Consider the following 15,287-nt stretch of genomic DNA (forward strand, 5'->3'; position numbering starts at 1 on the left):
AGCCGTATGAAGCCAACTCGTCTTCGTACGTAATTGCCATTTTAGCAAACTGGATAGAGATGATCAATAAATGAAATCACATTAATTGAAGGACATAGCTTATATATGACATGTTTCTGCCCTTGCACACCTTGGAATTAGTCTTGGGAGAACTCGTTATCAAGACCTCAATGTTAGATTAATTACATGAACCGACATGAAAATGGCAGAAATCATAGTCTGTAGTCTATTGGATATTTATAGTGCGTCTAACCGTATTCCTATTAAAAGTATTAAATATCTTACTGCATCTATTGTACCATGTAGTGAAGGATGTCAAAAGTACTATTCTTGAAATTTGTATTGAAGAATACAACATTCTAGTTTCTTTTTGGCTAAACTGTCATTATTGTTATTGCACTTAACGTCAAATAATTGAGAAAGTATGAAAAAAAATCACTAGGAGATTAATCAATCCCAACCTCAGTTGACGCTAAGTACTATACCATCATATATTGATTATCAGAAAAGATTCGATCAGAATAATAAAACCAAAATACTCTCATTCCATAACATTGAGAATTATGGGATGTGAAATACATAGGGTTTCTTATTAACTAATAAAAGCCCTAGCTTCTAAGCATCAATTAAACTTCTATTACTAAGACTCTGCATCTTTAGCCTCTTGAAGATAGCCGTACATGGGGTTCAAACCATACTAGCCATGGCCTGCTCACATATGATCAAGGGCTGCCATTCTTCTAGATTGTTGAGTAATGACACTGCTTGTTGATGGATTTTTGGATAGAACAATCTCATATCCATCATAATATGATTCCATCCCTTCAGCCATGATCTGCCAAAGCAAGCCGCCACCCATTCCTCCACTTCTCGCAGAGCTGTATATGTTTGTATAAACAGCATTCAAGAACGAATCCCTTGCATTTATACTATATCCTGGATCCTTGCTTGATTTTCCAAATTCAGCAAAAATCATTGGCTTCTTTATTATTGTCCTAGAGTCTGTCAAGTGGCTAGTCGTCCATGTTTGCAAGAAAGCCATTTGTGCATTATCATCCTTTCCATTCAGCCTATTGGAAATTAAATATCCAATCCATTAGCTTCAACTTGTCCTCAATAATTAGTAACACTAAAAAAAAAAGGATTAATAAAAATGTAGTACTCACCAAATATCGGGATATGCATGTATGGTTGTGAAATCAATCTCCCTAATAAGATGATTGCTAATAAAATCTGTGCCAACTTGGTAGCCGGGGTTGACTGGCTTCCTTTCTGGCAGTGAATCTCCATAGAATCCTTCCATACCTACTGTCAACAAGTGTTTGTTGTCAATAGATTTAACATAGCTTGCCATTTCTTGAACCCATCCCTGTCATTGAAAATTTTAGTTAGTTCACTGAAGGGATCAGCTTTCCTTGAATCAATCACAACTACATGCATTAAAGTCTATCCATGCTTTGGGCATCAAGGCTCACATTTAGGGTTTTTCCAGAGTAATCGATTTGGCAACGCGGTTCATTCATAAGTTCCCATGCCATGATTGTTGGGTCATCTTTGTAAGCAACTCCAGTGATTGTATTGACCCTTGTTATCACTCTCTGAACAAAAGTGAAACAAAAAGTTGGTAAAAAAACCAAAAGTATGTAATGTTCAAGACTTTTATGGCTATAATTTGTACATATATATACCTTGACATGGTTCTTATAGTAACCTTTTATGACTGCATTAATGTAAAAGTCATCATCATTGTTAACTGAGACACCAGCACTTTTAGCCCAATTCACATACTGAGGCCTTCCTCCAAAGTCTTGGTAGTTGTTGCTCAAAGTCAAGACTAAGCGGATTCCATTCTTTCTTGCCTCCGAAATCACGAAATCAAGTCCCTAAAAAACAAAAGTATAACAAAAGTAGCATGCATAAGTATTCCAAGTTCATGTATATTAGTAACATCATTTACTCAGGCCAACTACTATCCAAGACTTGGAAACCTGAAAGACGCGTTCATCATAAACTCCGGGAGAGATTTGCAGAGCTTGGTAACCTCCATCGCTGAATGCCCATGTCCTACAGACACTGAGACCTGCAGCTGAAGCCTGTCGAAACACATCAGAGACCTTATTCCTTTGGCTTGGCTCTGCTGAGATGTGCATCAACCAGTATGAGTTAAATCCATTGAAGAAGAATGGGGAACCATTCAGGATGAATTGGGTGTTTCGGGTTTGAACAAAGCCTGAATTTTGAAGAACCCTAGCTTCACAAGCTAGAGCTGCAAGAAGAAAAAGCCCCCAAAAGAAGCCAATTCTACTAAAGCATACCATTGTGCTACAAGATTGGTTGATGAATTCCCAAAGGAGGGATGTGGAGAACTGTGTTGAGTTTGGCAGGTATTTATAGGGAAACTTGAGAAACAAAGAGGAAAGGATTTGTTCATATAGAAAAGCTTGTAGGAGAGGAGAGCCTTAATCACATGACATGTGAAACGGAGAGAAAAGTTAGCGCCTAACCCATAATGAATGAAGAGAGATTAATGTGAAGGAGGAAGAAGAAGATGAAGTTAGTTGAAGGTGTTGGTTAAGTGTTAGTTAAAGTGAACATGGAATTTTCGAGGCAATTAAAGATTCAACAGACATACCTTAAGATAAGGCATAAAATATGTTACTAAAAATAGTAACCAGCTTACGGCAGCATACATGTGGGCTGTTGTGGACATCCTCCGAGAATTGAAACAAAGGCCTTGGGAATTGGAATACCTGCAACTTTCCCATATAAAGTATTCTTACTTTATCCGTCTCATATCCTCATATCCTCACATCTTATGAAAGCAACCTAGTACCTCGATGATGAACGACCCAACACATGAAAAGACTCGTATGCCTCGCATGAACTTCATTATACAACTTTTCATTTCATACAATGTAACTCATATTCAGTATAATCTCATTGTAGATTTTTTTTCTTCTTTACTTCGGCTTAATGATATATCGAATTCTATTCAAGATATACCATAAGAAATGAAGAATGTATTTAACCCCTTTGATATAAATGAAAGTAAATAATCTTCAAACATATATGATTGGGCAAGGAAATATAGGCCGATGATTATGATCATTAGTTAATGGTAAATACCTTTTATAACATTCATATAGTGTATCTTAATGATGGTGATCTCGATATAAAAATTTTAAAATTAAAATAAAATAACATATTTATAAAAATACTATAATAAAAATATTTTTATTTTATTTACTTGTGATAAGCAAATCTTTGAGTAATATCAATCTTATATCCTAAACCTAAAAATAATAAAACTTAACTTTTAAATCTAAATTCTCAACTATTAAATGTATATTTTAAATTATGAAATGTATTATTTGTAGAATAGTGTTTTCTTTGTTGTATATCAATGTTATATTTAATTTACTCCAATTAATTATCTATTATATATTATCAACTTCATGTTTAATGTATTTAAGAAAATGATTAAAACAAATAAATATGAAAAGATAAAATGTAAAAGAAAATTGAAATTAAATAGATTTTACAATTAGAGAAAGTGTAGCCACTTCAATATATATATATATATATATATATATATATATATATATTTAAAATATCAAAGTAAGATGTGGACACATAAAAAAATAAAAACAGAAAATGATGTTAAAGCATGATGTAGAGAAGGCGATTGGGAGGGGAGGAGTATACTCATTTTTCCAATTTATTTTGTATTAAAAAGAGGTCACCTTGAACCAAAATTAATGTACTTTAATCAATGGGTTAATCAATCGACATCAAATCATCACTTTTTTTTTTTTTTTCAAATCAGAGCATGTCAACATCATTCTCCCTAAAAAGTATAATGTGAAAGTTGGGATTATTGAAAAATACATTTTTTTTTTTTCAAATAAGAGTATATTAACATCTTTCTCCTTAAAAAGTATTCTTACTTTATTCATGTCCCATCCTCACATGGTGTGAAAGCAACCATTTACCTTCACCATGATGAATGAGCCATTAATGCACGAAAAGACTCACATGCCTTTGTGACTTTTTTAAAAACAATCTACAATATATGGTGGGCCATGATATATGATCTATTTATGGGATAAATTGTCGTAAGAAAAACATCCACTCAAGAGGTAAGTCATCATGAAGCGTGACCTCCTTTCTAAAACCCCATTTGGGTCGGGGATTTTAAGATAATATATTTGTTTAGCTACACTACATAAATCCAAGTGATTCAAAAATAGATTGAAATTCACCATCTCCATCATACCAGAAAATCTTGATTTTTACATCCAATTGATTTTTTATTTGCCTTTAGAATTTTAGGAAACAAGAAAAAAAAAAGTTAGATTTCTTTTTAATGGAAAAATCCATGAAATCAAGTGCAATCATCTACAAATAAAGCATAATATCTATATTTTTTTACTTGAAGCAATAGGAGGAAGGTCCCAAAGGTCACAATGTATCTTCTGTCAACGGAAATCTGAAACTTTATTTGAAAGATTAATAAAAGGTAGTTTGCAACTTTTACCCATTTGACAAGAGGAACAAATACTAGGTATTTTGATCCATTTGGAAATATCAATTTTATCTTTTAAAGCTTCAAATAATCTTTAGAATGAGATGTCCAAGTCTTTGATGCCGAATGGTTGAGGTCATAGTGTTGCTTCTAATAACAATTAAGGCTTCTTCTTATTTATCCTCGAGTGCATAAAGTTAATCACATCATACTCCCTCACAATATCTTTTTGCATTTATCCTTTATCACAAAACTATTAGGATCAAACTCAAAAATATATACAAGAACTATCAATAGTGAGTTGTCTATAGAGATATGAGTTTTTCTTTAATTTAGGTACAATAAAAACATTATTTAGTTTTAGGGCGCTATATATCATGTTGATTATGTAAGTTGGTATTACCAATGTGAGAAATTTACAAACCTTCTCTACTATTAGCATAAATCATATCACAACCCTTCTAATTATTTAAATTTTTTAGTAATTTGGAAGAACAATAAACGAATAACATGATAAACAAAAAAGAATTCCTTGCTTGATTTATTTCGATTGTGGCAACATATACAAGTACATCAAATAGTCTATAAATTACATTGATTAAACAACTATTGAAAGGCTAGTCAATCAAAAGGAAAAAAATTATGGTAATGTTAGGGATGATTGAAAGGAAAGTAATTCAAATAATTTAGGTAGTGACAACAGTATTGAACTTTCTATTATGATACCTAATCAATAAGATTTGGACTCATAATATATAACATGCACTCTAACTTACTCACGTCTAGGCTCACTTGAGGTTACATGTTGATTTAATAAATTGGGAAACAAATATATATACAATGATAAGATTCAAATACATGACCTCCAACCAAATGAAACTCTAATACCATATGGAACAATCAATTTTCCTAAAAATTTAAATTTGAAGAATTATGCTCACAATGAATACTATGCATTCTAACAAAATCAATGCCAATAGTCTATTCTCCAATTATCAATCTAAAAAATCTTTAAAAATTAATGTAACTTTCGATAGTGCTTTTTGGCGGAAAGATGTTGTATAATGCATGTCATTTTCTTGACAAGAAAATTTTAACCACACACCTAGCAAAAGCTCCTAAGTTAAAAAACTACCCAAGTTTCTAAGAAAAAGAAACAACTAGCAATTAAAATTTATAAATTACTCTCACACATGCACGTTGGGTAGGACACAGTTTTGTGCAAATTTGAAAATATAAAACAAATAACAAGTCACATTCATATTGAAGGTTAGAGAAGGAGGATCTCTTATTTAAAATCTTAAAGAATATCTTAAGTAGTTTTAAAAAATATTAATGTAGGAGAGCTGAAACATATGGTTTTTTTTATACATGCAACAACTTTAAACAACTATGGATTTTAAAAATTGAGTCAACTTCTAGTTTCCTTGATTCAAGATTGACCAGCTTTGATGCACTCTTGATCCTGCCATATCAAATGGGTTTCCTGATTTGGTTCCTCGGGCAGTTACACAATAAAAGTTAATAGAGTACTACTAGATCTTCTTCTATTTTTCATTTAAGTAAATCTTTTTTCAATTTTTTTAGTGAGGTCTGAGGAGCATTCTATGTTCGAAGAAAAAAAAATAATGAAGTTAAATAAAAGTCAATTAATCTAATGAATGTATCAAATTTTATTCATGTGGCATAATGTAAAGGGCTAAGCAAATAAATAAGTAGCCAAGAGGTAACAATGTATTTAATTAATGGTCAAAGATATTAAAAATAAAAATGATAATAAAATGGGTTTTTTCACGTTTCCATCCCGCTCTTAATAAGAAGAATTTGAAAAAAAAAAAAAAACTTAAACTAAGTTCAATGTATATTACTTTATCCCTTTTATATATATATAATTATTTTTTTTTTATACATATAAAATTAAAAATCATTTCCTATTAAAATAAATTATAAAAATTTATAATATTTATTTTTTATATAATTTAAATTTTAAAAAAATTAAAAAACGAAAAATCAAATGAATAGTGTAGAGCAAGTATGGGAAATTGTCATGTTCTTCCCCATTTAATTATTTTCTTAGGGCAAGATAGTTTGGTCTATCTCAAACTTGCATTGTCATCCCCTATTTAAAATGATCTAATTCCTCTCTGGACGTAAGGTAATTATTTAACATATACTTTTATGATTTTAACCTAAAAATCTCTACCCTTTAGCCTCATATATTACATGAGAATTCCATTAAAAAAAAATATAAGTAAGAAGCCATAAATCTAATAAATTAATACATGGGTCACATGTTGAGAGAACAGAAAATGAAATCTAGCAGCTTCTAGTAGGATGGAGAAAGGTGCTAGTGCAAAGCAAGTGAAAGGCCCAGACCCTTTGCACCAGAAATGGGGGAGTGGATAGGGAAAGAAAGATGGTTGGTTGAAACTGCAAATCTCTACACTGGATTGGTGATCTAATATACTCAAATTCAGGGCATTTCTAATCTAGGAAAAAAAAGGCTAAATATCAAGGAAAAAACAAAAGAAAAATAGTAATCTAAAAATAGTAAAAAGCTATATATCTATTAAATTAATGCATGGGACGCGTGTCGAGAAAACCGGCAGTGAAATCTAGCGGCTTCTAGTAGGATAGAGAGCTGTAATTGCAAAGAAAAAGTGGACCCCCATGTGCCGATGCACCAGAGGAAATGAGGAAATGGATAGAGAAAGAAAGATTAATGGTTGCAACTGCAAATCTTTCCATTGGACTGATGATCTAAAAAAGAAGAAGAAGAAGAAGAATCATATACATGTGTCTGTGGACAGTTGCATAGTGGGGGCCGGTACTCAGAGAATTAAAGAAGCTAGGTTTGTTAGGTTTTTGCAGTGAATTGAGAGAAAAGGCCGAGGGGACTCTCCATGAAAGTCTTGCGATCTTATCTCAATGCAAAGTGAAGGAAATGGATAAGTGCTTTGTGGGTTCATTTCATGGCCAATGAAATTGAGGAGAAGTTGGGGAGAAGCCCAAGGGTGACGAGGGACAGCTGCATTGCATGTGGAGTTAGTTTGATGACATATTGTTCCATGCAGTTCAATGACCTTCTCTTTATGGCGCCCACTGTTTCTTTCATTTTGTCCAAAGGGATTCTCTTTGTTTCACACGGGTTTTGGATCAGAAATTTAAACCTTTTTCAACCACCACTTCTATCATTTGTCCGGCGTCTTAATACCAAGATGACTAGCAACTGAAACTCCTCTCTATCCTTAATATCTACCATATATTTGGAGTGTTTCAATGTGGTTTCTATCCCATCATCATCAATTATTTTGGAGCTATTCCGGTATGTTTGATCATTAATTATCATCTTTTCCTGAGTCTTTGATATGTTTTTCATTCTTCTAACTCTCAGTGCTACCAATTCTCATAATTAAGATTTTGAATCCTATCTGTCTAGCCCTAAAATCAATAAAATTTGGGCCAAAAAAATCATAAAATTGCCAAAGAAAGAGCTTAGTGGTGTTTGCCAAAAATGTGCCCTAGGCCACCTTGCCATCTAGTTTCGTTTTGTGCATGTAAGCTAAAAATGAGTCTTTAATTTCTTGCAACCGTTGGATCTCCACTTCTCCTATCTTAATGCTTCCATGTGTCCTAGGTCTAGGGCAATATTTTGGAAGATATAAAACTCTCATTTTGTATATGAAGAGAAGTTTTCCTCCATCCCTCAGGAGCCCTCTTAGTTTCTTAGTTTTTCTTCTCTTTGATGTTATAGGTTGGTTTAGCTTAGGGTTATAATCTTACTTTTACAGTTAAAAATCATTGTTAAGCTTTCATCTTTATTTATTCAACGCATTAAATTTGGTTTTTCATAGATAATGTGATTTACAGTGTTTTTATTTAAAATATTTTTAATAAAAGTGTTTTATTTGAAAGTGTTTTTAAGATAATTATTTATAAATTACTTTTTCAAAAATACCATAAATAATTTTTTAATATTTAAAATTATTTTTTAGATTTGAAAAACCTTTCTTAAAATTTGTCAAACACTTAATTCTTTTTTTTTTCATCAGTCATTTTTAAAGTAGAAGTATTTTATAAAATTTCAATAAAATGGACTCTAAATACTTGTTCTTAGGTTTGATTTTATTGCATTTTTAAAAATTCACAACTCACATAGATTTAGTTATTGGTAAAGTGGTTCGTAAATCTACTCTTTTGAATTATTTACTTTTGTAGGCATTAATTTTTTGTTGGTACTTAATCTCCCTCTTTTTATTATTAACACTTGAAGTTTTAAACCTTCACCTAGGATCCAAGGATAGGATACTCAAAGATGAGTATAGGCTAAGTGTTTGTAGAATAGTTTATGTGAAATTTCAAGATTTGGGCCATGGTAGAAAAAAATGGGCATATTTCTAATTTTAAAAAGGGTAGTAATTTGGTGTAATAATGGGAAGTTATGTTAGCAATAGCTTTGCAAAAGTGTTTACCATATATTACCTTACAACAACTATGAGATAATCACATATAAGAAAGTTAATTAAATTTGATAAAATTTGATACAAAAAGGCAAAATAGGAGTTATTAATACAAATGAAATGTCAATATAATTATTTAAAACAATCAATTATGAAAATTAAGTGAATTTTTTAGATAAAATTAAATAAACTAGGTCTTGTTTGGATACACTTCATTTTTTTATTTTTAAAAAATAAAAAATAATAGTAATTTTTATATAAAATATAAAAAGTCTTCATATAAGAGGTATCGATATATTTTATGTTCCTAAAAAATATTTTTAAAAATTTTAATTTATAGTGAAAACTTTCTTTTTAAATTTGAGGTACTAAAAATTTTCTAATACTTTATTTTTTTAATAGTTTTTAAAAACCATCTTAAAGGTAAATTTTTAATACTTCTTGCATTTTATATAGGCACTACTATTAATTTTTTTATTTTTAAAAATAAAAAATAAGTAGTATATCAAACAAAACCTCAACTTTTATATAAGTAATCAAATATGCTTAGATGATTAATTCTATGGTCTTTTATAAGAGAAAGGAGAGACGGAGAAGAGTAGAGAGAGAAAGAAAGAAAAAGGGTCCAAAGAATAGTGTTTATGACTTATGAGGTGAGAAAATATGCTATTTTTCTATTGTAAATATGCATAGCTCCTTCAAAATACCTCAAATTGAAGAGTTAAATGGGCTGGCTAGGCCAGGCCGAAGGCCAGAATTTTGGGCTAATAATGGGTGGGCCCAAACAGTCTGTATATCCACTTCATATCAAAATATGTCACTTTTATTTATTGAAATATATGATGACAGTGAAGAAATGAAGATGAAAAAAGATTGCATCACTTGGACTTGAAAATTGAGGCAGTAGTAGCCCACCTTCAAAACTGCCTTTGCTTGAATTTCTTAAATTCAAGCAAATGATGTTGGACTGACCGTAACCTAGGAAGACTGCCTTCAAAATCTGTTCATGTTCAAATTGAACTTATAATTTTGCTTGAACTCAAGTGAGAAAATATAAAAAATAAAAATTTATAAAAAAAAAATGGTGTTTTCTAATAACATATTTTAATTGTTTTCAATTGCTTTTACTTGTTTTTTAAATATTGTTCTAAAAAATAATTATATAAATATTGGAAAATGATTGCAAATATAATCATAGATAAGTAAAAAAATATTAAAAAAAATTGTAGAAAATAGATAAAAAAAAATATTTCAAGTTCCCTAATAAATTTTTATTTTACAAAACATCATAAACTATTTTTCAAAAATATTTTCGAAAACACTTTCTAAACATAAACAAAGTATTAATTCTCTACTTTCTTAATTTGATTCCAAGCCAACCCATTGTTATCTAGACTCCTATTTTCTATATTTTTTCTCTCTTTTTTTTCTTTTTTCTTTTTTGCCACTGATGCACACTTGAAATAGAAACCACCATTTGTGCTTTTCATCAATGGTAATATTCTTAGTCAAGATAGCAACAGATTCACCAACCTCAACAATGAAAATTAAGGACAACAAAAATTCTAAGTAAATTTTTTTCTAAATTCATCTCAACATACATCAGACTGCCAGCCTTTTATTGAATATATCCTACTCTACTACAAAGAACTTTAGCTTCACGAGGCTCGGACTTCAACTCACTTGACTTGTTCTATGGATACAATAGATCATACTTTGTTTGATAAATCAAAGGTAAAAAAAAAAAAATGACCCAGATGATAATGGATTTGAAAATCCATCCATTCAGCAGACCATGACGAAAAAAGAAGACCATAGTTGAGATGAGGCCAGGCCTTCAAGGAACCGACTTTCCATGTTTTCTTCCGAGCAACATATGGCGAAAAGTCGTCATTTTATGTGACTCTGCCGAAATTACACCCCTTGTTGAGGCATCTTGTGACAAGATTATACCATATCCATCCCCATATGAGTCCATCCCTTCGGCCATGAGTTGCCAAACAAGGCTGCCGCTGATCCCTCCTCCGGTGCTCTCAAAGTTGTTCATGCTTTGGTAGACTGTGCTCAAGTACTGATCTCTTGCACCCAAGCTGTATCCTTGATCTTTGCTTGATTTCCCAAATTCAGCCATGACCAGTGGCTTCTTTAGTATTCCCTTTGAATCTATAGAGTGACACTGCATCCACCTTTGCATAAAGGCCATCTGCGCAGATTCATTTTGTCCAGACAGCCTACAATAACATAACCTTTGATCAGATATGTTCAACATGAATTTGGTATTAATTTATGCTACTTATATGGCATGTTATTAACATATAGTGGGAATTTTTTCGGGTTTTTAGTTAAACTAAATAGGAGTATTAGGGTACTGAATTGAAGTACCAAATATCAGGATATGCATGTATGGTGGTAAAATCTATCTCTTTGATGAGATTGTTGCTGATGAAATCAGTGCCAACTTGGTAACCAGGATTGTTGACCTTCTTTTCGGGCATAGAGTCGCCGTAAAATCCTTCCATGCCTATTTCAAGCAGGTGGTTTTTGTCCAAAGATTTCACAAAACTTGCCATTTCTTGAACCCAACCCTGTTATTCGATTGTAAAGCTTAGCCAAAAGAAACCATATTCTATAGATTTCAGTACGTTAATTTCGAAAAATCAGTTCATTTCTCTAGTCATATATAAGATTTGTGAGTATCAATGCTTACATTAACCATTTTTTCTGAGGAATCAGCTTGGCAGCGAGGCTCGTTCATCAGTTCCCATGCCATGATCGTAGGATCATCTTTGTACACAATTCTAGTGATGGTGTTGAACCTCGTAATAACTCTCTGGAATCGATGTTAACCGAGCGATAAAGTTAGATAAAATCGAATAATTTCTCTTACAAAACAAAGCATATTTGCATGAAAAATAATGTGCTGATTGTCATACCTTAACATGGTTTTTATAGTATTCTTTTACCGTTGGGGTTGTGTAGAAATCATCCTCTCCATCAACATTAACTCCTGCATTTCGAGCCCACTCAACATACTGCGGACGTCCTCCATAATCTTTGTAGTTATTCACAAAACTTAAAATCAAGCGAATCCCATATCGTCTTGCCTCCGAGATCACAAAATCCAGTGCCTGAATTCCATTAACAATCAGCTTCCATCTTATAATTAATCAAGTAACAGTGATAGCAACAATATGGCATTAATTTTGAGGTTATTAGGCTATACTTGTACCTGAAAGACACGTTCATCGTAGGTACCGGGCGATATCTGTAGCGCTCTATCGCCTCCATCGCTAAAAGCCCAAGTCCGACACACCGATAAGCCAGCACCAGCAGCCTCCCGGAAAGTGTTCGAGACCTTATACCTCTCACTGGGCTCAGCTGCAACATGCATCATCCAGTAGGAATTGAAACCATTGAAAAGAGAAGACGACCCATCAAGTACAAACCGGGTTCCCTCTGTTCTAACAAACCCTCCATCAGAATGAACCCTAGCTTGACAAACAAGAGCCAGAGTGATCAAAACTCCCACGACATAGCCAACCTTATGGGACCGAGACATTAGGCCTTTCTATAAACGAAAAGTATTAGGTGGAATTCAAGGGAAGTTGTGGTATATGAGTGGATTCATGGGGCAACTACTTATAGGCCTTTTGAGATAAGGAAATGTGCTAAAAATAGAAAACCCAGAAGAAAAAAAGTAGGGTTTTGGGATCTTGAAGGGTCAAAGATTGCGGGTTTTGCTAAAAATAGTAAAGAGCTCAAGGCTAATCGATGTGGTTGCATGAAAAGGGAGCAGAGAGGAAGGCGGTTGGTTGAAAGGTCCGGAGAATCAACATAGGGTCTGGTGTTCTTTTCAGTGAAGTTTCTAAATATAGAGAGAGTGTAATCTATGTGGTGTGCATGTGGGACTAATCTGAGCAGTGACTCTTATCCACCACCTTCAAATCCATATTTTCACATTACTCATCTGGATAAGAGTTTTCTTGTGCAGCGGTTTTTGACTCTTACTTCCACTGTCGAGGATGTTTGGGGTATGTTCCGTTAACTTGTTTTCAAAATCAGTTTTTTTGTTTTTTACAATAAAAAATTTTGAAAACATGTTTAACAACAACAAAATAGAAATACTTTTTTATTTCTATTTTGAAAATAGAAAATAGTATTTTATAATAATATTTGTAATTATTTTATAATAACATTTTTAGTTATTTTCAATTATTTTCACCACTTATTTTTTTTTAGAACTATTGAACTAATTATATAGATATAAAAAATAATTAAAAATAAACTTCTACGAATAAAAATTACTTTTAATTAATATTTTAAAACTTAGAAAATAGTATAAGAGCATTTTTACATAATATCATATAATAGTTTTTAAAAACAATCTTATTTAAAGAAAAAAAACACTTTCCAAATATACCCTTAACCTTTTTATTATTACATAATATTTCATCATTTGGTAAAATTTAAGGATCATTTTAATTTGAATTTAAAAAAAAAAATATTTTATTGAAAATATATTAATTAATTAATTTTAGTTTAAATATATTGATAGAATAAAATTAATTTGAATTAAACTTGAACTAGATTTTTCCAATTAGTATAATCTTTTAATACAATTCAATTTATGATCTTATTTTAAACAATCATCAAATTTATTAAACATATTATCAATTTAATTGAAATTTTTAACATATTCTAAAAAGAAATTTTTTATTTTTGGATATAATTATAATATGATATTTTAAAAAATAAAAATAAAAATAAATCTTATTATATAGGATGATTTAAATTTTATGAAACTATTAAATCATATTTGGTCAATTGGTTGCATTTAGGTCATCAAAATCTTAGTCAGAATTCAACCCAAATAAATTTCATGTTACAAATATTTTACCATAATTTAATGTACTAAAAATTCTTATCCAAGTCTATTCTAACATGTCCATTCAATAGTTTGAATTGAAATGTGGATAATGGAGCCAACGTACCAAATTCCACCCTAACGTAAATCATGCATCGTAGGTGTATAATATACACATCACCATGCCAGGTGTCAGCATATAAGAGGTTGATTGAATGACTAAGCTATATATAGCCACATAGGTGTATATGCTCTCATGCATTCGTTGTGGCGGTGCATGCATGGAGATGGTGATAGGATCTAAGCCTTCCTCACCCTTTGACCCTTTGACTTTAGGATTATAAATTTTTTTTTTTTTTTTGTCATTTGTCCATATAAATCAATAATTAAAAATATTTTTAAAATGAATTAAAAATATAATATTTATAAGCAATAAAGGGAATGATAAATAAAAGTGAAAAAAATAAAATCAACATATTTTATTTTCTTATTCGATAAAAGAAAAAGAAAAATGAAATAGTATATAATTTAAATGTTTACAAAAAATTGAGGATAAAAGAAGATTCTAGAAGATAACATCATGATTCTTATCTAATATAAAGAGGGGACTATAGTTATCCACATAACTTGTAGGTTGATATGTATCATTTCCCTAATCAATAGTGAATGTATCCTTCATTATATTTGGAACATGGATGATGTAAATTAGTTGATGGGTAGAACAACAATTCAAATTGATCTTTTCTTTCGAATTTGAGTTTGGATTCATCGTGTTAGAGTCAAGTTGATTGCCTTGTATGAGTCAAATTCAACTTGGATTTAATGCCCATAATGACTCTTTCTCTAATTTATTCTTTTATATAATTATAACAAAATTAAATTATAGATAGCACAACATTTTAAGATTATAGCAAAATTGAATTCTAGAAAATAAAATTATCCATAGCATAATAAAATATGATTTTTTTTCTTTAAAATTATTTGAAAAACATGTAAATATAAATATTATTATATATAATAATATAGATTATAAATATTATTAAAATATTAAAATATTAAAATTTGGCTCCGCGAATGGTGTAAATGGTTGATTCAAATCTAATAAAAAAACTTAACGTAAGCTTTATCCAAGTATTAAACCTAGCCCATTTGAGACCTTGTACCAAGGGCTAGTTGGGCCAAAGAAGTAGTTTTGGTCTTAAAAATTGTAATTAATTCATATAGTTAATATTATTTACTTCATCTAAAATTTTGGTTAAATACATCTAATTTCTATAGGTTTAAAATTTTATCACATATCTCTCTTATTTTAAATAGAAAAAGAGATTAATGAAAATAAGAAAAAAATAAATGATAAAGACGTATTTGATGAAATTTCAAATTTATAAGAATTAGATATATTTACTCTAGGAGAGGTGAATAAAATCAACTCTTAATT

General features: G+C 30.8%; 2 protein-coding genes across 3 annotated transcripts; both read right to left on the bottom strand.

The window, feature by feature from the left end:
• Positions 1 to 525: 525 nt before the first annotated feature.
• On the bottom strand, positions 526 to 2,970 carry LOC117906414 (mannan endo-1,4-beta-mannosidase 5-like). Of its 2 annotated transcripts, XM_034819430.1 has the most exons (6): positions 2,633 to 2,970; positions 1,989 to 2,093; positions 1,689 to 1,883; positions 1,476 to 1,598; positions 1,167 to 1,369; positions 526 to 1,070 (listed from the first exon to the last, which is right to left on the bottom strand). In XM_034819430.1, exons 1-6 carry the CDS (start codon positions 2,708 to 2,710, stop codon positions 713 to 715), a joined length of 1,062 nt encoding a protein of 353 aa, XP_034675321.1. In that variant the 5' UTR covers positions 2,711 to 2,970; the 3' UTR covers positions 526 to 712. The 2 variants fall into 2 exon arrangements, with proteins under 2 accessions (XP_034675321.1, XP_034675320.1); XM_034819429.1 differs by having other exon boundaries at positions 1,989 to 2,725.
• Positions 2,971 to 10,822: 7,852 nt separating this feature from the next.
• LOC117905825 (mannan endo-1,4-beta-mannosidase 5-like) lies at positions 10,823 to 12,544 on the bottom strand. Its single transcript, XM_034818689.1, has 5 exons — positions 12,215 to 12,544; positions 11,919 to 12,113; positions 11,693 to 11,815; positions 11,368 to 11,570; positions 10,823 to 11,216 (listed from the first exon to the last, which is right to left on the bottom strand). Exons 1-5 carry the CDS (start codon positions 12,542 to 12,544, stop codon positions 10,823 to 10,825), a joined length of 1,245 nt encoding a protein of 414 aa, XP_034674580.1.
• Positions 12,545 to 15,287: the final 2,743 nt, after the last annotated feature.

This window comes from Vitis riparia, chromosome 18 (assembly GCF_004353265.1).
Source record: "Vitis riparia cultivar Riparia Gloire de Montpellier isolate 1030 chromosome 18, EGFV_Vit.rip_1.0, whole genome shotgun sequence".
Classification (NCBI taxonomy): domain Eukaryota; kingdom Viridiplantae; phylum Streptophyta; class Magnoliopsida; order Vitales; family Vitaceae; genus Vitis; species Vitis riparia.